This window comes from Hyaena hyaena, unplaced genomic scaffold (assembly GCF_003009895.1).
Source record: "Hyaena hyaena isolate Hyena2069 unplaced genomic scaffold, ASM300989v1 scaffold_219, whole genome shotgun sequence".
NCBI classification, from domain to species: Eukaryota; Metazoa; Chordata; class Mammalia; order Carnivora; family Hyaenidae; genus Hyaena; species Hyaena hyaena.
Window position 1 is genome coordinate 1,960,854 of NW_024080850.1, and position 19,120 is coordinate 1,979,973.

The 19,120-nt window shown below is 48.8% G+C and overlaps 2 protein-coding genes across 6 annotated transcripts in view; one reads left to right on the forward strand and one right to left on the reverse strand.

Moving 5' to 3' along the window:
* Nucleotides 1–13,353, forward strand: part of UBE2L3 (ubiquitin conjugating enzyme E2 L3) — a 59,068-nt gene extending 45,715 nt beyond the window's left edge. For both annotated transcript variants that reach the window (XM_039242863.1, XM_039242864.1), the window contains 2 exons: nucleotides 4,664–4,850; nucleotides 10,777–13,353. In XM_039242863.1, coding sequence (XP_039098794.1) covers nucleotides 4,664–4,850; nucleotides 10,777–10,931 — 342 coding nt within the window. In that variant the 3' untranslated portion in view covers nucleotides 10,932–13,353. The remainder of the gene's footprint in view (nucleotides 1–4,663; nucleotides 4,851–10,776) is intronic.
* A 3,449-nt stretch (nucleotides 13,354–16,802) lies between these two features.
* YDJC (YdjC chitooligosaccharide deacetylase homolog) lies at nucleotides 16,803–18,927 on the reverse strand. Of its 4 annotated transcripts, none has more exons than XM_039242801.1 (5): nucleotides 18,521–18,921; nucleotides 18,205–18,271; nucleotides 17,963–18,062; nucleotides 17,693–17,870; nucleotides 16,803–17,490 (listed from the first exon to the last, which is right to left on the reverse strand). In XM_039242801.1, exons 1-5 carry the CDS (start codon nucleotides 18,682–18,684, stop codon nucleotides 17,115–17,117), a joined length of 885 nt encoding a protein of 294 aa, XP_039098732.1. In that variant the 5' UTR covers nucleotides 18,685–18,921; the 3' UTR covers nucleotides 16,803–17,114. The 4 variants fall into 4 exon arrangements, with proteins under 4 accessions (XP_039098732.1, XP_039098730.1, XP_039098731.1 ...); XM_039242799.1 differs by lacking the exon at nucleotides 18,205–18,271 and adding an exon at nucleotides 18,272–18,431 and having other exon boundaries at nucleotides 18,521–18,920; XM_039242800.1 differs by having other exon boundaries at nucleotides 18,205–18,431; nucleotides 18,521–18,662.
* Between the last annotated feature and the right edge of the window lie 193 nt (nucleotides 18,928–19,120).

Here is a 19,120-nt window from a genome sequence, read left to right on the forward strand (position 1 = left end):
GCAGAAAAGGGGAGTCTTTTTTTTAAGTTTCTGTATTTTGAGATAGAGAGGAAGCATGAGAGGGGGAGGGGCAGAGAACAGAGAGAGAGACAGAATCCCAAGCAGGCTCCCTACTGTCAGTGCAGAGCCCCCAAGGTCATGACCTCAGCTAAAGTCAGACACTCAACTGACTGAGCCATCCAGGTGCCCCAGAAAAGGGGGTTCTTAGCACAAAAAGTGATACTTTTTCCTTCTCAACCATGCTTTTGATAAAATATACGCATGTAGAGGGAGAATGGGTACGTGTTTGGCCAATCACCTATAGCATCTTCAGGAGAGTAAAATTTAAAGTCTGGGCAGTTATTTATGGCATGTTAAAATTATTGGAAGAAATTAATTTTACATTTAAAAACTTTCCTTGACACAGCAGTATGAGCTGAAGGGAATGCAAGGCATCCATAAAGGTGGGAATGACAGAAAAACCTTGATCAGGGTTGTACATGAAGATAAAAATACTGAAATCTTTGGTTAGCTTGATAGTGAAATGGTGTTACAGCTTGGTCTTGGTGTGAGACAAATTCCTGGAAAGTCGTATAATAATTTTCTACAACAAAACCATGTTTTCTCATTAAGGTCCCTTGTAGTTTCTGAGCTGCCTTTCCACAGAATAAGTTTAGGTCTGAAATGTCAAAAACTCACATATGGGGCTTTAGACCTTTATCCAGAAGGTATATCCTGTGTTTTAATTTTTGCACACCTTCAGCAAAAATCCCTAGGACCCGTGGACAGTCTGTGTGATTGGCATACATTTGAGCTACTCCTTTTGTCATTCCCAGAGCCCCAGACAAGGACACAGGCTCAGAGAAGTTAAGGTGAGCTTAGCCATGCTCCCTGGGTTGTGGTGAGAGGCTCAGCCTGTCCTGCTTCTGGTAGCAACAGAGCTGCTTTTCTGGATCTTTTTGCCCAGGTACCAGTCTCATTGGACTGTACATGCTCATATATCATTAGTGCAGACTGCTGCTATACTCCCATTTTACAGACGTTCGGGAATGTCCCAGGCTCACCCAGCGAGGAAGAGGTAAAGGCGAGGTTAACACTGTTAACAGGGACCGGCTATTTCTTGCCTCCCAGCTCCTAGCATGGGGCCCAGCATAAGGCAAGGCACAAGGGTGGTGACTACTCTGGGGCAGAAATCACCAGCAAACAAAAGTTGTAAAGGACAACTCTTTTCACATTGCTCAGGCAGTATAAGTGAACATGATTTTTACTTAGAAAATTTAAAACTTTCTTAAAAACCAAAAGCAGTATTCTCTGAGTTCCCCCTATTTTTAATTTGTACGAATTTGTTTATTTGTAAGAGTGAGTTGAGCTGTCCTAGGTAGTGACTCAGGGGGCACAGACAGGGTGAGGCCTGGGAGAGGTCTGCTACCACTTTACCTTCTGGACAGTGTTATAGAGAATTCTGTGTTCCTGAAGAAGGGATTAGGGAAGGATTTATTGGGATAAAAATTATTTCCCAATCTTGTCTTCTCCTAATAGCCTTTCCCAGGTGTGTGCAAATCAGTCTCCTCACACAGGCATATGGCCCGGACTGTTAGCATCTCCAACCTTCTTCCTGACCCTGAGTCTCCAACTCCTTACAAGCTTCCCCACAGATTAATCTTCTGAGAGCGTATCCCACTGTTCAGGGGGAGTTTGGAGCCCTAAACGTGGCCCCCAGCTTTCCTCAGGAAGACCCTCTGCAGCCCCTCGGCCACACTGTCTGCTCCCAGCCTCTTGTCTTCCCCAGACTGCCCCTTCCAAGCCCCACCATCGTAGTCTTTAGTCCTGTCTGTCTGGAAGTCCTCTCTCACCCCTCAGCATTCCCTAACTTTACCTGTCCTCCAAAGCCTCTGCCCCATGCCTCCCTTCCTTGGACAGGATTAGAACATAGGGCAGTGTAGAGACCTGGTACAAGCCAGACTTGCTTCCCAGCAGAGGAGCCATGTTTAGAGGATGCCCAGGTGGTTCGGGGCTTGAACAGGAAGGGCTGTGGTGTGGGGGCTGCCAACAGCATTTGTGGGCACTTTGCGAAGCTAAGCTTTCTCTGGGTTGGGTGTGACATGGCACGCCTGGATGGGATGCAGGAGAGTCAGAAAAGGCAGGCTCAACTCAGGGAAAAGGCAGTAGATGAAAAGGGTTTGCTCAACTCTGGAGGTAAAGGGAGGGGGCAGAGAGCCTGGGGCCCTTTTTCTTGGAGTATCTCCCAGAGGCTCCTGGGCCCATCAGGGTGTCCAGGCCCTGAAGTCTAGCTCTTCAAGCTGTCCTAGGGACAAGGACATGAACCATGATTCTGGCCCTGTCTGGATAGCAATAGAGGCAAGCTCGGTTCCCCAGAGTCCGGCTGGAGTTCCGCCACCTCTTTGAACTGTCAGCACTCAGTGTAGTCTTGGTTTGGTTGTTAATTACCCCTGGTATGACTCTTCATATTTTCAAAAAAGATAAAGAGATATTTGTAAAAGACATACCTGATAAAGGGCTGCTATCCAAAAATATACAAAAAAAATTCTTAAAATTTGATAATAAGAGTCTGATTTTCAGATGGGCAAAACATCTGAACAGGTACCTCACCAAAGAAGATACATAGATGGCAGTAAGCATATGAAAAGGTAGTTAACATATATTGTCATTAGGGAATTGCAAACTAAAGTAACAAGATACTATATACACCTATTCGAATGGCAGAAATCTAAAACACTAACACCAACAAATGCTGGGGAGGATGTCTTGGTGAGGAGCTCTCATTTGTAGCTGGTGGAAATATAAATACTGCAGCCCCTTTGGAAGACAGTTGGTGATTATTTTTAATGTTTATTTTTGAGAGAAAGTGTGAGCAGAAGAGAGGCTGAGAGAGAGGCAGACACAGAATCCAAAGCAGGCTCCAGGCTCTGAGCTGTCAGCACAGAGCTCCATGCAGGGCTCAAACCCACAGACCTCAAGATCATGACCTAAGCCAAAGTCGGGCGCTTAATTAACTAACTGAGCCACCCAGGTGCCCCAGTTAGTGATTTTTAAATGTTTGTGTGTGTGTGATACACACACATGAGAGAGAGAGAGAGAGAGAGAATGAGAGCACAAGTGGAGAAAGAGAGAGAGAATATCTTACGCAGGCTCCATGCCCAATGTGGAGCCTGCTAGTGGGTTCCGTCCCATGACCTGAGCCAAAATCAAGAGATGGTTGTTTAACCAACTGAGCCACCCAGGCACCCCGGACGGTGATTTTTTGACAAAACTAAACATAGTCTTAACCTAAGATCCAGGAATCATGCTGCTCAGTGTTTACCCAAAGGAGTTAGGAATGCATATCCACACAAAAACCTGCACACAGATGTGTATAGCGGCTTTATTCATAATGGCTAAACGTGGAAGCAACCAAGATGTCCTTCAGTGGATGAATGGAATAAGTGGTGGTAAATCCAAAAAACAGAATATTTAGTGCTAAGAAGAAATGAGCTATTGTGCCATGAAAATCATGGCAAAATCTTAAAATGAATGTTATTAAATGAAAGAAGCCAATCGGAAACGGCTACTTACTGTATGATTCCACTTATAATGTGTGATGCCATGCCAGACCAACAAAACACATACCAAGAGTGAACCCTAATGTAACTGGACTGTGGGTAATAATGAGCTGTCAGTGTAGGTTCGTCAATTGTAACCACTCTATGGGGGATGTTGATAGTGGAAGAGACTGTGTGGAGGAGGGGACGTACAGGAATTTGGTACAGCTTTCCCCTGCTATCAAGGGACACCCAGCTGGCTCATTTGGTGGAGCATTCAACCCTTGATCTCAGGGTTGTGAGTTTGAGCCCCACATTGGGTGCAGAGATTACTTAAAAATAAAATCTTAAACACACACACACACACACACACACACACACACACACACACACACGAGCATTTCTAGGAAACCTTATGTAAGCCTAAATGGTATAAAGCAAAGAAGCAGTCACCATTAAAATGTTTAGTGTTCCCAGACCCCAAAAATAACCTCTCAGGCTTGTTTGATACCTTAGGACACATCTTGCTAACAGATACACAAAAGAAGTCAAGGTAAAGTGCAAATGTTTACAGATAACAGTTCAAAGCTCTGGTGGTTTGACTCTGAGATGCCGAGTTTAGTTCCTGAAGAAGGCACTTGGCAGTGCCACCACTCTGGCCGCTCCAGATGCAGTGCTCTCTCTGTAAATAATTGCTGCAAAACAAATACTGAATGCTATTTTCACTTTTTACCTTTTTTGGTAAAAGTGAAAATCCTCTTCACGTTTCTTTATGTTGGCTGGCAAAACAGGTACTAACATAGGTCTTTCATGAAAGCAAAGTGGCATCACTCAAACTTCTAGAAAGTGGGGGATACCCTTACTTCCCTCTCAGTTTTGCTGTAAACCTAAAACTAATAAAACAAAGCCTATTAAGGATACAAAGATAAAGAGACCACACGGTCAGTTGCAGACCTTTATGCAGCTTTGTGGACATCCTGCTCTGGAAACATTGATCGATTGTTGGTTGCCCTGAAGGTAACAAGGCTTCAGTTGGCATACTACTTGAAATAAATAGATTTTTCAAGTAAACAGGACAGTCCTGTCTGAGCTACAGGTGTTTGAGTTGTTGCATGTTCATTTTGATCTTTTCTTGTTCCCTGCAGGACAACCCTCCATATGATAAGGGGGCCTTCAGAATTGAAATCAACTTTCCAGCAGAGTACCCATTCAAACCACCGAAGATCACATTTAAAACAAAGATCTATCACCCAAACATCGATGAAAAGGGGCAGGTCTGTCTGCCGGTTATTAGTGCTGAAAACTGGAAGCCAGCAACCAAAACCGACCAAGGTAAGGCATGCTTCTTGTGTCTTTCTTGGGTGGTACTCTTCTGGGGATGCTGTCGCAAGGCAGGGGCGGCCCCTCAGTCCTTTCTAATGCCATGTCTGAGTTTCAGAGAAATCTTAACCTGACCCAACTCCAGTGCATGCACAAGTGCTACTGAGGTCCTGCCATTCCTTGTGGGCAGGGCACATCTCAGTCAAACTGTTGACCTGCACAAGTATTTGAGGAGGCCCTCCTGTGCTCATAGACCACTGGGGACACGTAACAGACCAGACCAGCCTCTTGTGTGGTGAGGGGGTCCCTGGAAGTTTTCATGAAGGATTGTGGGGCTGCTTTGAGTGGGAAAGGGCGGATGGTGTTTAAGGTGACCTGACACAGCAGTTAGCACATGAACTCAGACTTGAGGGAAGGAGGTTGGAGAGGCCCTGCCAGGCTAAAAGAAGGGTGCAAATCAAAGCAACCTGGCTGGCATCACAGTGCCAATGGCTCAGAGTGGGTGGTGCTGGGGGGAAGGGGCATGGTCAAGGGCTTTGTGCCCAGATGAAAGCACAAAATTGGTTTTTGTGGGCCTGGAATTCCTTGCAATTGGATGTGGCATGTGTCCGGGTACCTCTGTGTGAACATACACGTGCTCATATTTCTGGGAAGGGTACTTGATTCATTATTATGATTGGCCTTCTCTTGCCCCTAGATTTTGTTACAGACTGTGTCTAGTTTTTATTTAACTCCAGAACTTTGTTTTGAACTTTTAATCTTGTACTTTTGTGGCTTGCTTATTCGTAGCCATGTGAACCACTATACGGTCTTTGTAGATTAAAAGGAGTGAATGAGGCTGGAAGGCCTCACATGGTTTTTCAGTGACTGATACAGTCATATTTCATCTGAACCCTTGAAGATAGAGTTGAAATCCTTTTACACTGAAGTTGAGCCTCTCTTGTTTGAAATAATTGCCACGAAAGGTGGCTGGCCATCAGGCTTTCACAGCCAAGTAGTAGAAAGGGGTGGGTCTAGATGTTGAGTCCGAGTAGAGAGATCTCCAGTGGATGTGACATTCAATCATGGACAACATGATGTTTATGAGAGCTAATGAAGTTCTTAAGTGCACATACTTGGTTTTGTTTTGTTTTGTTTTTCTATACAAATTCCTAGCTCTGTGTTGGAAGGCCGTAGCTGCATTTGTTCAGGAATGCCTTGTCAGCCCCTCACACGACTCCAGGAGCCCTTGACGAGTTGTGTGTATCAAACACCATGCCTGGGGAGGGAAAATCCTTCCAGGGCTGGCTGCCCCACAGCTCAGACTGCAAGGCCTCAGAGTTACAAGATCTCCCCCCTTACCTGAGAACTGGAGGGGGACCAGGGATATCAAAGCTTGTAGGAGATACAGTCACAAATGAAAGTGCTCTGCTCCTCTTCAGGGACTAGCTGCTCAGGATGGGAAGATGTAGACACATAGCCAAAATGCTGGGCTCCCCTCCACCCTGAAATTAGATATCTGTCAGATACCAAAGGTAGGCTTTTTGTCCTTGCTGGCAGGCTTTTTAAGATAAAAATTTTGGTACAAGGTACTGTTGCGTGTGAAGTGATGGGGAGACTTGTTATTTTGTGATTTGGGGCAGTTAGGGTTTCTTTCTGGAAAAGCATTCTGTAGCTTGTCCTCACATACATCACTGATGCATGTTGTCCCTGGCGCTTGCTACCATGCTTCCTTGTTTCTGCTATCTATTACTGTGGTACAAACCACCTTAAAACTTCATGGCTTAAAATAACAATAATTTGGTATTTCTCATTCTATAGATTGGCTGGGCTCAGCTGGATGGTTCTGTAGCTGGTCATCCCTGAGGTTACTTGTGGCTGAGTATCTCTGTGTAATTCAGTGTTCACAGCAACTTTACAGTACATAACTATGGCACACACACACACACACAACAAAAACAAAAAACTAGGATCAGCTGTACCTGGAATGTCCAGAATAGGCAAACCTAGAGCTAGAACATAGATTAGTGTTTCTCAGGGGTGATATGAGGGGATTTGAAGTGACTGTTTATAAGAGTGGGTGTTTTTGGAATGATGAATATGTTCTGGAGTGAAATAGTAGTGCCAACTTCTGTTTTTCTATTCTATTCTTTCTATTCTCTATTCTTCTAGTTTTGTGAATCTACTAAAAACAACTTAATTGTATACTTAAAAATTTTTTTAACGTTTGTATATTTTTGAGAGAGAGAGCAAGAGCAGGGTAGGGGCAGAGAGAGAGGGAGACAGAATCTAGGGGCTTGAACTCACGAACCTTGAGATCATAACCTCAGCCAAAGTTGGATGCTCAGCCAACTGAGCCACCCAGATGCCCCTTGATTTTTAATTAGAAAGTAGAGAAGCATTAAAAATGAGCAAAAGCATGGAGCAGTGTGCCTGGGTGGCTCAGTCAGTTAAGCGTCTGACTTCGGCTCAGGTCATGAACTTGTGGTTCATGAGTTTGAGCCCCATATCAGGCTCTGTGCTGACAGCTCAGACTGCTTTGGCTTCTGTGTCTCCCTCTCTCTGCCCCTTCCCCGCTCATGCTCTGTCTTTCTCAAAAATAAATAAACATTTTTTAAAAAATTGAGCAAAAGTAGCAGGAGAAAAGTCAAGAAACAAAGCAAAATTGTATCAGAGAGGTAGTAGAAGTTGGCAATAATAATACCAGAAAAAAGGAATGTCAAAACAAAGTTTTGTACAGCAGTGTATCTGGTTCTAGTAGATATCTTAGAAGTAGAACAAGGGCTTAGTGTGGTAGTTGAATAAGATTTGCCATATAAATTGGAGTCTGTAACAAAGCAAGCATAATATGGATTCTGTGTGTACTAAACAATAGTGACAAAATATATAAAGAGTAAAATCAAATAATTCCTTATTTGAATTATCTTACAGTGTAAGATTAATTAGATTTTGTAGTGCATTTTGTGGAAGCCTACTGGATCAGACAGCCTTTGGGAATGGGGGAACATACTATTCACATTTTACTTTGAGAATGGAGCCCCCGGATCTCCATGAAAAGGGGAGGGGGACCATCATGGATATTGTTTATATATCCAATTACAAAGAAACTAAGAACAAAAACAAGGAAATGTTAAAGCCTTTATTCTCTGATTGTATTCATTGAGAGTGGGAAGTAAAATTTGATTATGTTCTTTAGCTCCTACATTTTGAGGGGAAAAAAATACTTCTGAGGAGCATTTGGGTCAAGGAAGAGATTTTTAAAAAAGCAAGACCATACCATTTGTAAAATATAATGAGTGTGCTGTTTTATGTATGAAAAATGCTGGGATGGGGCCATAGTTGTAGTTTGAAAAGCTGTTGTAGCTGTCAGTGTCCTTACTATCAAAACAAGCTAAGCTCAGTTAGATTTTATTACAGTTTAGCTGAAGAGCCAGAAGTATACCCAAAGGAACAGAGAAAGAATGAAATACTCCTCAGAACAACTGAATAAACTGGAAAATATTTTGACTTGATCAGATAAGCAAAAGCAAGTTCCCAGACAAGAATTAAATAGATGCAGCAAACTTACAAACTGATCATTTTTGAAAAACCAGTGTTGGGGTGCCTGGGTGGTGCAGTTGGTTAAGTGTCTGACTCTTGATCAGATCCCACAGTCCGTGGATTTAAGGGCCCTGCATCAAGCTCTGCACTGATGCTGCTGGAGCCTGCTTGGGATTCTGTCTCTTTTTCTCTCTGCCCCTCCCTGCTTCTGCTCATGCGCTTTCTCAAAATAAATAAATGAGCTTAATAAAAAAAAGAAAAAGAAAAACCAGTCTTAATAGTTAACAAAATGGTTTTTATACCGATACATTAGGTGTTACGATGGGTTAGTGAACAGCAGAGAGCCTGAATATCCCTCACAAAAGGTGAGCAGGAAAACTTGAAAAGTCATCAGTACCTCCCACAAAGCACTCATCCAGGCAAGAACCCTCTGAGGTTCCCGGAATGCTAATGAAGCATCGATTCTGCTACAGAACTGTTTCTGATCATGGGAGAAGACAGGAAGCCACCTGTTTATGCAGTGAGTCAGATGTGGTTCAGTTTTCCAGCCTGAAGTCAAGAGCAACAAAAGAGTATGGAGCAGTCTCAGGGACTCAGTATGGAGCTGAGCACAGGGTGGAGATTCTGGGAGCTTGCTAAAGTAGGGCCTGGCCTGCGAGCTGGGGTAGCATCTGGGAGAAGATGTGAAAGATCCTCTCTGGAAGAGGGTTCGTCTCCCAGTGTACGCGCTTTCCCTGGCTGGACAGGAGGGAGCCGTAGGTGCTTATTTTAATATTTGTTGATGCATGCCTTCTGTTTATGGCAAGTGAAAGTGATTTCCCATTGGAGTTAACGAACATTTACTTTTCCCTTAAAAAATGTTTACATTTTTAAAAGTGAGGTGATCTAGAGAAATAGGTAAGTAGTCACTTGGGCTATATGTGGAAATACAGCAAATAGTGGAATACCAGTGGTTGAAGTTGGGGAAATAGGGACAAACTGGCGTTATCATTGTTTCTGCTGTTACACAAGAGTAAAATATAGAAAGGATAAATCTTAAATACACAGACAGAACTATACTTCCAGGGCCTGCTTTCTCTTAGAGATATTTACGGGTGGGAGGTGATAATGCCTGCCCCTGAGGGTGATGTGGAGATTGGGTTAGAAACTGCCCTAGCCTACAGAGATGCTTCCAGGCCTTTCATTCCTGCTTGTTCTCCCCGGTGCATGCTTTCTGCCCACCTCCTCCCTACTCAGTGTGGATTCTGTCGGCCTCGCCTGTGCCCACCCGTGATCACAGGAACCCTCAATTGCCCCATCTCACCTGGTAGCAGTAATAGGCAGAGGTGAGGGCAGGTGGTATTTGGGTGCTAGCCAGGAGTACTTTGTGCTGTTCCCCCCACTCAGAGTGGACCTATTGGCTGGTTGTGCTTGTGCCTGACTCAGCCAGCGGTAGCAGGTAAATCCATAACTTGTAATGCTAGGGTGAAAAACACAGCCCCCAGCAAGGAGTCCATGTCTTCAGTAATCCGGAGGAGAGATGCCTTTTTGCTAGGAACATGGCATTCTGGGGGTGCCAGTCCTAATCAGGACTGGGTGAGGAGAAGTATGTGGGAGAAGGCAAGGTGGCTGCATGTACCCCACTTCTGAGGTGAGGAGGCTTGGGGCTCCTGGACCTTCTGTGCTCCCCTTTGATCTCTTTCCCACCTTTTGTTGGCCCTTCCATCCCAGGGCTAGCCTTCCAGTACGTCTAGGACTTACTGTACTTTGGGAGAGCGTTGTGGAACCCACGCTGAGCTTTGTGATTTCTGCCTCTGGGATTGAGAGTGTAACACTGCTGCGGGTTATCTGCTTTCCAGCAGCTCGGGTGTCAAGTGAAGCTTTTTTAGCTGGTTCAAAAGCTCCTAGCAGTCTTTCAGGATAGGCAGATTATGTATTCACACCGTGTAGACCTGTCCTGCACCTTTGATTGTCATGCTTTCTCAGTATACTTTTATGGAAACTCCCCTGACCCTATTGTAGTGAAGAACATGTCATCTAGTCCCTACCCTGGAGAAGCTTCACCTGTGTGTGCGAATGTGTGTATGTGCATGTGAGGAGGTGTCCTTGCTAGGCTCAAGAGCTCCACAGTTTGGGAGAAACGGGGAGTGAGAGTGACTGGGGGCTCCCCAGGGTGTCAGGTTCCTGGAAAGTTCCCCAGAAGGTTCCTGGAAGAGGTGGAGGTGCCAGTTAACCGCTGTTGCATTAGCTGCTTGAGGCTCAGCACCTTCTCCCAGCTACAGAGAAAAGATGGATTGCACCCTGGTGGTTAGAATTTTGGATAAACGGGAGGCCACTTTCTCGTAAAAGCACGTCGATATAAATCATAAATCAATGTTGTAGTCAAAGTTGCCCTTTCTGAGATTTTCTAACCAGCGGTGCCTGGTCCTTTTCTTGGCAGTAATCCAGTCCCTCATAGCACTGGTGAACGACCCCCAGCCCGAGCACCCACTTCGGGCTGACCTAGCTGAAGAATACTCTAAGGACCGTAAAAAATTCTGTAAGAACGCTGAAGAGTTTACAAAGAAATACGGGGAGAAGCGACCTGTGGACTAAACTCTGCCGCGACTGATTCCAGCGAGTGTGAGAGGAGAACCTGAGCAGCCGCATTCAGACACCCCGCAAAGCAGGACTCTGTGGAAAATTGACACGTGCCGCCGCCTGGCGTTTGCTTGTGGCAGTTACTAACTTTCTACAGTTTTCTTAATCAAAAGTGGTCTAGGTAACCTGTAAAGAAAGGATTAAAAATTTAAGATGTTCTAGTTCTGCTTTCTTTGTTTTAAAAATCACTGCTTCAATCTACTTTAAAAGAATGGTATTTCTTTTCTTGTCCAAATTGATCCAGAATTTTCAATTTACATTTAGCCCTTAAGGTTAAGACAAAAAAAAAAAAAGGTTGCAGTTCCCTTTCTTTCCCTGTCCTTACAACTCCTACCTTCGTGCATTCGGTTTATTTTTCATTCATTAACTTCCCCAGACCCAGGCCTGTCTCCTCTGCAAAGAAGAGACCACTCCTGGCGATTCTGGTAGCTTCCCTACTCCCATGTTGCACTGCCCTGTGTGGGAGTTGGTTCAAATTCTCCTGGCTCCAATTTATAACATCCTTTAAAGAAAATTTAAAAACAAGCAAACTAGCACTCAACCACCCCCCCACACACCCCCTCATCACCAGAAAAAAAAAAAACCGTGAAAAGGGAGGCCCAGTTCTTATGTAAAAATCTGGCCGGTGTTACCATAACGTTGATTAAATGGGCAAACCCTGATGTCTGTGTGCGTGATTGAACTTTGGCTTGGCCTGCTTGGGGTAACCCAGGTCTGTGGTGACCCCAGGGGAGGGCCCGCCTACCAGAGGACCTTGGCACTTGTGTGAGCTGGCACTTGTGTGAGGAATTTCTCGCCAGAGAGGCTCCTGAGGTCAAAGGTTGACGCTCCTCCCTGCAGCCATTGTAGAAGATGTGCCGGTCATTGCAGGCAACAGCGCCAAAGCCAGAATGTCCATGTGAAATTCCACGCTCACCTGTCACACCTGTCACCGAGCTCCATCTGAATGTGCCACGGAGCTCACTCTCCCAGCTCCTCAGTGCAGCGCAGCCCCACTGCGACCCTCCCTTGGCACAGTTTGAGCCTTTGCGGGGTTGGAATTGGCTGGAGTTGGCGGGACTCGGCTGTAGCCAGCACCAGTCTGGGGTTGCCAGCGCCCTGCTGGCCCCCTTCTTCGGAGCAGCCGGCCAGCCCAGGAACAAGACGGCCTTCCCCCTCCCTCTGGACTCACAGCCTTTGCAGAGTCAAGCTCCACTTGAAGCTCACTCAGTAATATCCTTTACATGTGTTTTATATTGTTTTGACTGCCTTTTTTTGTAGAAATAAAAATTGACCTTAGAATTTATCATCAGATGAACTTGTAAGGATTTGAATGTTAATGTCTTTTTGAAGCAAGCGGGACTTCCCCTGAAATAGAGAATCCGTGTCACTGACACCCAGAGGAAGCCGATGGTCCAAACGCCGTGTGTCACCAACTCCTCTCCTGCCACTGGCGGCTGCCCTTCTTGGCTCTCGGGGAGGGGGGGGGACTAGATCCTGTGAGATGACGTAAAGAAACCTTGCTTTCTGTTTTTAGTTCTCTTACTTGAGATCTTTCTAGGGTTTACAAACCTGTAAGATGGTTTTACCTGTGCAGAGGTGGGTGTGATGGGTAGGTTAGGCAGCAGAACGTTGTTTAGTTGTCTAGGTGTGTGGCCCCTGTGGTGTGGCAATGAACTCGGCTTCTTTAGTCCTAGGTACACCAGGGGCAGGTTCTGGAGACTCCCGTGGGCCCAGGAAGGCAAGAGTGCTGGGCCAGTGTTTCCATATCTGTCTCTTCATTAGCAGAAAGGTGATAATGGACTTTATTTCACTCATATGCAGATTTGTTAATAAAACGCCAAATTCTGTCAGAAGCTATCCAAATAAGCCACCATTTGTTCTTGTTGCTTCTCTGAATCCAGAAATATTGCCATTCTTGGAAACTGTCCCGTTGCTTCAGATCTCTACCAGCGTAGCTCTGCCCGCCTGTCGCCCTCTCACTTCTGTGCTCAGGAGGATACCTTTGTCAAAGCTGGCAGCCCCTCAGGGACTCTCAGCCCTGGCATGGCACCCCGTGGTTTGCCCCATCAGAGGCCTGGCCCTCAGAGAGCGAGGCAGTGGGTGGTCCCTCCTTCAGGCCTGGGCGGCTTGCCCTCCTCTAGCCCGGCAGTCCCCAGGGCAGGCTTTGAGCACGCTGGCGGGCAGCCCTGGCTGCTCCACAACCAAACAGCTGGGTCCTCTGGAGAAGGAGAGAGCTGTTGAGCAGCCACCACTGACCCGAGCCTACTCAGGAATTCACAAGCACCAGATTCCTCGAAGTGCGCCGGGTTCCCCCCTGCTCCCCAATGGCGGAGAATAGGCTTTCTAAGATGCTGCGATCCCATTCTGCTGCCCTTAATAAAAACGCTCTCCGACACTGGTTTGGTCTTGTGGGTTTCTTCCTTATTGGGGTTGGGCAGAGCCAGGGGCCTATGTTCTTGGAGATGGGGGAGGGGTGGCCAGGGCCCAGGCTCTTCTACCTGCGCCTTTCTCCCCATGCCCAGCTTTTCCAGAAGAGGCACACAGAGGTGTGTGGTTTTCCCAGGAGGGAAGCAGAAAAGGATGGTTATCTAGACCTTTGGGGCATGTGGAGGAGGGACCCATTGGGCATCAGGGGAGGGAACAGTGGCCTCTGTATATGCGTCACTTCAGTTCACCTGTCAGTCCTGAGAGAGTGGCATTATCCACATTTAGCAGAGGAACAGACAGAGGCTCCTAGAGGGTGGCTATCTTGTTCAACCTCACTGAACTAACTAGGGTGTGCCTGAGGGTGGGGCTAGGTCATATCCTTGAATGATTCCAGCCAGAAACCTGCCTCCAAGACCTCCTAAGTCCCATGAGAACTTGACACAAGCTGAGACCAAACCTGCCCTCTCAGCTAGGTCTGCAGGTGTCCAGGAGGAACCTTCCTGGGGTGTCATTTTACCTGGAAGCAAGGAGCCAGTCCTTTCCCTTGAGCATCAGCAGTGTACTCTGCCATGTTCTAGCACTTTATCCTTTGTGACTTTTAACCACATGGGCACCATTACCCCTATTTTTACAGAGGAAGAAACTGAAGTTCAGTGACAGGCAAGGACATCTGGCCTGTGTTGTTATAGTCTGGTTCCAGAGCCTATTACATTCCACCACTCGGGTTCCTTGGAGCCCAGACACACCCACAGTCCCCATCCCATTCCCCAAACCAGAGCTCTACAGGACCTTCTCTCAACTTCCTCAACTCTGGAGCCACCATTTTCTTGCCTTCCTCATTCCTGTATTAATTGTTCACCTCAAAATATGCATCTACTTCATCACTCCTGTGCCTGCTGCAGCCTGGCTTCTGTTCGCCCCTGGCCAGAAGTCTCCTGGCCAGAAGTCTCCTGAGGCTTCCCTGGCAAGGGCCCCAGGACTTCCTCATTGTGCAGTCCATAGGCTGGCAGCCTCTCAGCCCACTCTCTTTCTTCATTTGGCAGCACCTCTCTGCCCCACTCTGCAGGGCAGCTACCTGACCCTGCTGACGGCAAAGCCAGAGCTGATCTTCGTTCTTCTTGCCCCGTTTTGCACTGGCTCTTCCTCTTCTCCCTGCTTCCCTCATGCAATGTGGGGCAGTGGCACCAATTGGAGAAGCAGCAGAGCTGAAGGTGGCCTGACTCAGGCGGTACTTGCTAAATGGCTAAATGGGTGATTAGGACATGTTTTTGCAGGGGGACTCCTGGGGGCACCATACACACCTCAGAGGATCAGAGTGGAAGGGACTGCCTGGTGGTGGATGGAGGCCATAACCGAGGCCCAGAGAAGGAAGTCACTTCCTCCAGACAGCATTTTCTGAGCAGGCCTGGCTGGGTTAGAAGCAGTCCTGGTTTGGCCCCATACCCTACTTTGTGTTCCTCCCCCCTCCCTCCCACTACAGTCCGGTTCATACCAGCTAAGCTCCCGTGTATGAGCCAGACTGTGAAATCCTTGCAGCTTAGGCAGTCTGAGCACCCAGTCCTGCCTGACTCAGAACAGACCTTCCATACATGACTGATGGGTGCAGAACAGTAAACCCCTTGCCCAAGGCATCCAGTGCACAGCAGGTTTGACATAAGGAATACCCCATCTCCCCAGTGGGGTGCTAGTGACCAGCCCCATGGTGGGCCCTGTGCTGCCTGCAGCCCTCTGCCTTATCACTGTTCCTCTCCCTGTGAAGTGGACCTTGGTCTCCTGGCCACAGCCCCTCCTCTCCACTATTAAACACTCATGGTCCCTAGGGCTGATCTGGGCCCTCAACTCTGCTCACCCCTCTCTCCCTCCCTGGGCGACTCCACAGCTTTGTCTAGCATCTGTGCAGACCCCATGCCTCTGTCTTGTCCACCCATACCTCTGTCCTGAGCCTCAGAGCCACACAGCCAACCACCTCCTCTTCTCAAAGTGGCAGAACCTCCCTCAAAGGAGCTTCTGTGCCAATAGGTTGCCTTCAGGCCACCCCTACCAGCTGTAGCCTACATCCTGCAGAAATGTGGCCAGACCCCAGTGCACTGAGGCAAGGTAAGGGCAAGGCAATCAGAGGGCCTAAGGGATTCCAGTTCACAACCATGGAGGAAAGGGCCTGTTGCTGGAAGAATCATGGTCAAGGGAAGGTTAGAGTAGAAGATGGAGCCAGAAAAGAAAAGGCTGAAGCCACAGTCAAGAGTTAGAGGTGTAGGGGGCGCCTGGGTGGCTTAGTCAGTTGAGCGTCCGACTTTCGCTTAGGTCGTGATCTCGCGGTTCGTGGGTTCAAGCCCCGCGTCGGGCTCTGTGCTGACTGCCAGCTCAGAGCCTGGAGCCTGTTTCAGTCTGTGACTCCCTCTATCTCTGACCCTCCCCTGCTCACGCTGTCTCTCTCTCTCCCCTAGAAATAAATAAATAAAAATAAAAAAAAAAAAAAAAAAAAGAGTTAGAGGTGTAGGATGGGGAGAGCAGGAAGGAGGAGTGAGATTCCACCCTCACCACTTAAAGAAAGCTGTACATCCCTCAAGGCAGCCCAGGCCAAAAAGAGCTCTTTAGGCCCCTGATTGCTTGTCTGACACGCTGCATGGTGAAAAAATGTACAGGTAGCTTCAAAGCCCTGCCACTCCTACTTCTCGATCTGTAAAATGAGGACATTGGTCCCTGGACATAGCCACTATTACAGGAGATTAAATGAGACAGGATCATTGTTCCATCTGTCTTTCAACACTCCAGAGCCAGGCAGGACTTTGCTCCCAAGAACTGCCTACCAACTTCCTCATCTGCTCCCTGAAATCTCCTTGATCCAAAACACGAGCCCCAGTGACAGGGCATGCACACATCACCAGGTCCAGTGGAGTCTGGGATCCCATTTCCACAGACTGTTCTTCCTGGAGAATATTAAACAGGCTTGCAGGACCTTTTATTTGCCCCTAGGATGGCAAAGGACTGCTTGTTTAGAACAAGTGACTTTTTCTTTTTCTTTTCTTTTTTTTTTTTTTAGGAGCGAGCACACATGCACACACTTGAGCGAGCAGGAGAGGGGCAGAGAGAGACAAAGAATCTTAAGCAGGCTCCACACCCAGCATGGAGACTAACTCAGGGCTCTATCTCACAACCCTGAGATCATGACCTGAGCTGAAATGAAGAGTCAGACGCTTAACTGACTGAGCCACCCACCGAGGTGCCTGGAACAGGTGACTTCTTAAATAAAATCTGAGACTATAGTACCTCCCAAAAAGTAGCCAAGAAGTGAGACATTCTTCTCCCAACCCTTTTCCCCCCAAAATAATAATCATAAACAAAACCCGAATGTGGGCCCTGTGTTGCTTTTGCCATGTCTGCAAATGTTTTCTGGGCACAGTTAATAAACCACCCACGTTTACAAGACATATTTTATTAATACAGCGATCTCTGTCTACTACATCTGGACAAATAAGATGCTAACTTACATGACAGCTTGAAGGGCACCAAATGCTTGGCAGGCCCCAGGCCCAGATGTCACCTGTAGCCTATATGGGTTGCCAAAGCTCTGGCCACCATTCTGAGCCATGACCTGGACACAGAGGTGACATGGTACTACCCAGGGAAGTATGTTCCTGGACCCCAACTCTCAGCCTGGTTCCAGGCTGTTCCAGGGCTTGACACTGGCCCCATTCTTGTATACTATGGGCATTTATGTTTAGCTGGCTGTCAGGAACATGGCCGAGAGTGCTCCAGGAAGGTTTCCAGAGGGGCTTCGCCAGGGACCCCTTCCCCAGGCCTCTTGGAATCTAGGTCGTGGAGAGCACAGAGCTGCACTCCGTCCTGTGCAAGTCGGGCCCGCAGTGTGGGTGCGGTGAGGACACGCAGCTCATGTAGCCGCTCCCATGAGCAGGAAAAGGCATCAGGGCCCTTACCACAGCCGCCAGCAGGAGGCACGCTGGGGTACCCAGGGTGTGCCATCAGCTCAGCTGTCAGGGCATGGCCCGTGGGTATGCCTTCCAGGGCCCGCGCTAGTGCTCTTGATACGCGGTGAACAGACATGTGCCGGCCGCAGGTGCTCAGGCCCACAAAGGCATCCGTCCACCTGTGGAGGTTGGGGCATCAGGGGCAGGCAGGGTCCAGCAGGACTGTGATAGGCAGGGCTAGGCCGGTGACTGGACAGATCTGGAGTGGGGGCAACGTGAATCGACGTCTGACCCCCTTCCACGCTGAGGAACAGACATAGCTGTCAGGTGAATTGCCAGCCGGGCTCACTAGGATATGGGACAGGGGGCAGGGGGCCTCACCGTAGGCCGTAGCGGGAGAAGGGGCCCACGGCGGCCCGGGCGTCGCGCTCCACCGAGCAGGCGAAGGCACGGGCGGGGGCCTCGAGCCACGCGCAGCCGCCCACCCCGCGCTCCACTGGCAGCCTTGTGAAGCGCACCTCATTGGCTTGCAGCACCTCTGCGAACACCTGGCACACGCCTGCGGGCGGGGCGGAGTTAGGCAGTAGCACCTCCTTCTACTTGGGACCACCTCTCACTCCCAGCCCCCTTCCAGGGAACAACGCCCTCCACCTGGGAGCACGTGCACGTGCTGATGCCCGTCCACGTGAGTGGGGCCCCGGCCCAGTAACTCTCGGAAGCGTATCAGCTGGGCCTCCAGCTCTTCCCGCACCTGGAGAGAAAGGACGACAGGCACCTTGAACGTCCCGGAGCAGCTACCTAGAAGGATTCCCTCCAGGTGCCTCCGTGTGACTGCACGTTTGAACTAGGGAAGCATCCGTCGCCAGCTCCTGCCACTAACGGCTTCACGGTACCCTCGGGGCGGAGCCTTGGGGATCCTCGCGAGCATCTTCCTGCAGCCGCACCTCCGCACATCCGCACCTGGGGCAAAGATACGGTTCCGGCAGCCACCGCCTCTCGGAATCCCATCTTGCCGAGGAAGAAGCCTTCGGGGCTGAGCAGGGACGAGGCGCCTTGGCGGGCCGGGCCCACGGGGCGGCCCTCGGACAGGTTGGCGTGGAGGCCCGTGGGGATTTGGTGCCTGCAGGCGGAGCGCGAGCGGGAGAACTGGCTGCCGCGGGGCAGGGGCTCCCCAAGCCCGACCCTACCCTGTAGAGTTCTGCCACTCACCTGCGGGCCAGATCCGCCGCGCTCTCCGCAGCTGCGCCATTGACCAGCAGGGACACACTGGTCACAGCCCCCGCCAGGAAGGCCTCTACGATGCCCTCATCGCGCCGCGGGCAGTAACCAAAGTCGTCTGCCGTGACCACCAGCCGCACGCGCGGTCCAGCCATGGATACTTCCGCGGACTGCCCGGAACTCTAAGAGGACTGGGTCTAGGCCCCACCCCTAGATGCAGTCTGAGGCTCCGCCCTGACGCGCACGCCCTCACGCAGCTGCTCTTTGCCGTTGTTCTCGCCACCTACCGGTGTCAGTGTGGCCCTGCAAACGATCCCCCGGACCAAGCAGTGCACTCCGCCGGATTTATAGCAACGCGGAACCTTCAGTAACTGCAAAAATGATATTTAATATGAAAAATACAGAAAAAAAACCCTATTGAAAAATAAAAAACCGGGGCGCCTGGGTGGCTCAGTCTGTTAAGCGTCCGACTTCGGCCCAGGTCATGATCTCACGGTCCTTAAGAGCCGCGTCGGACTCTGTGCAGGTGGCTAGCTCAGAGCCTGGAGCCTGCTTCGGATTCTGTGTGTGTGTGTGTGTGTGTGTCTCTCT

Excerpts from the sequence above, each read along its gene's own strand:
- YDJC (XM_039242799.1), bottom strand. The coding sequence starts at position 18,684 with ATGGCTGGACCGCGCGTGCGGCTGGTGGTCACGGCAGACGACTTTGGT. Across the intron at positions 17,871-17,962 it reads GCACGTGCACGTGCTCCCAG|GCGTGTGCCAGGTGTTCGCA; the intron begins GTGGAGGGCGTT and ends CCCCGCCCGCAG. Across the intron at positions 17,491-17,692 it reads TTCTCCCGCTACGGCCTACG|GTGGACGGATGCCTTTGTGG; the intron begins GTGAGGCCCCCT and ends CAACCTCCACAG.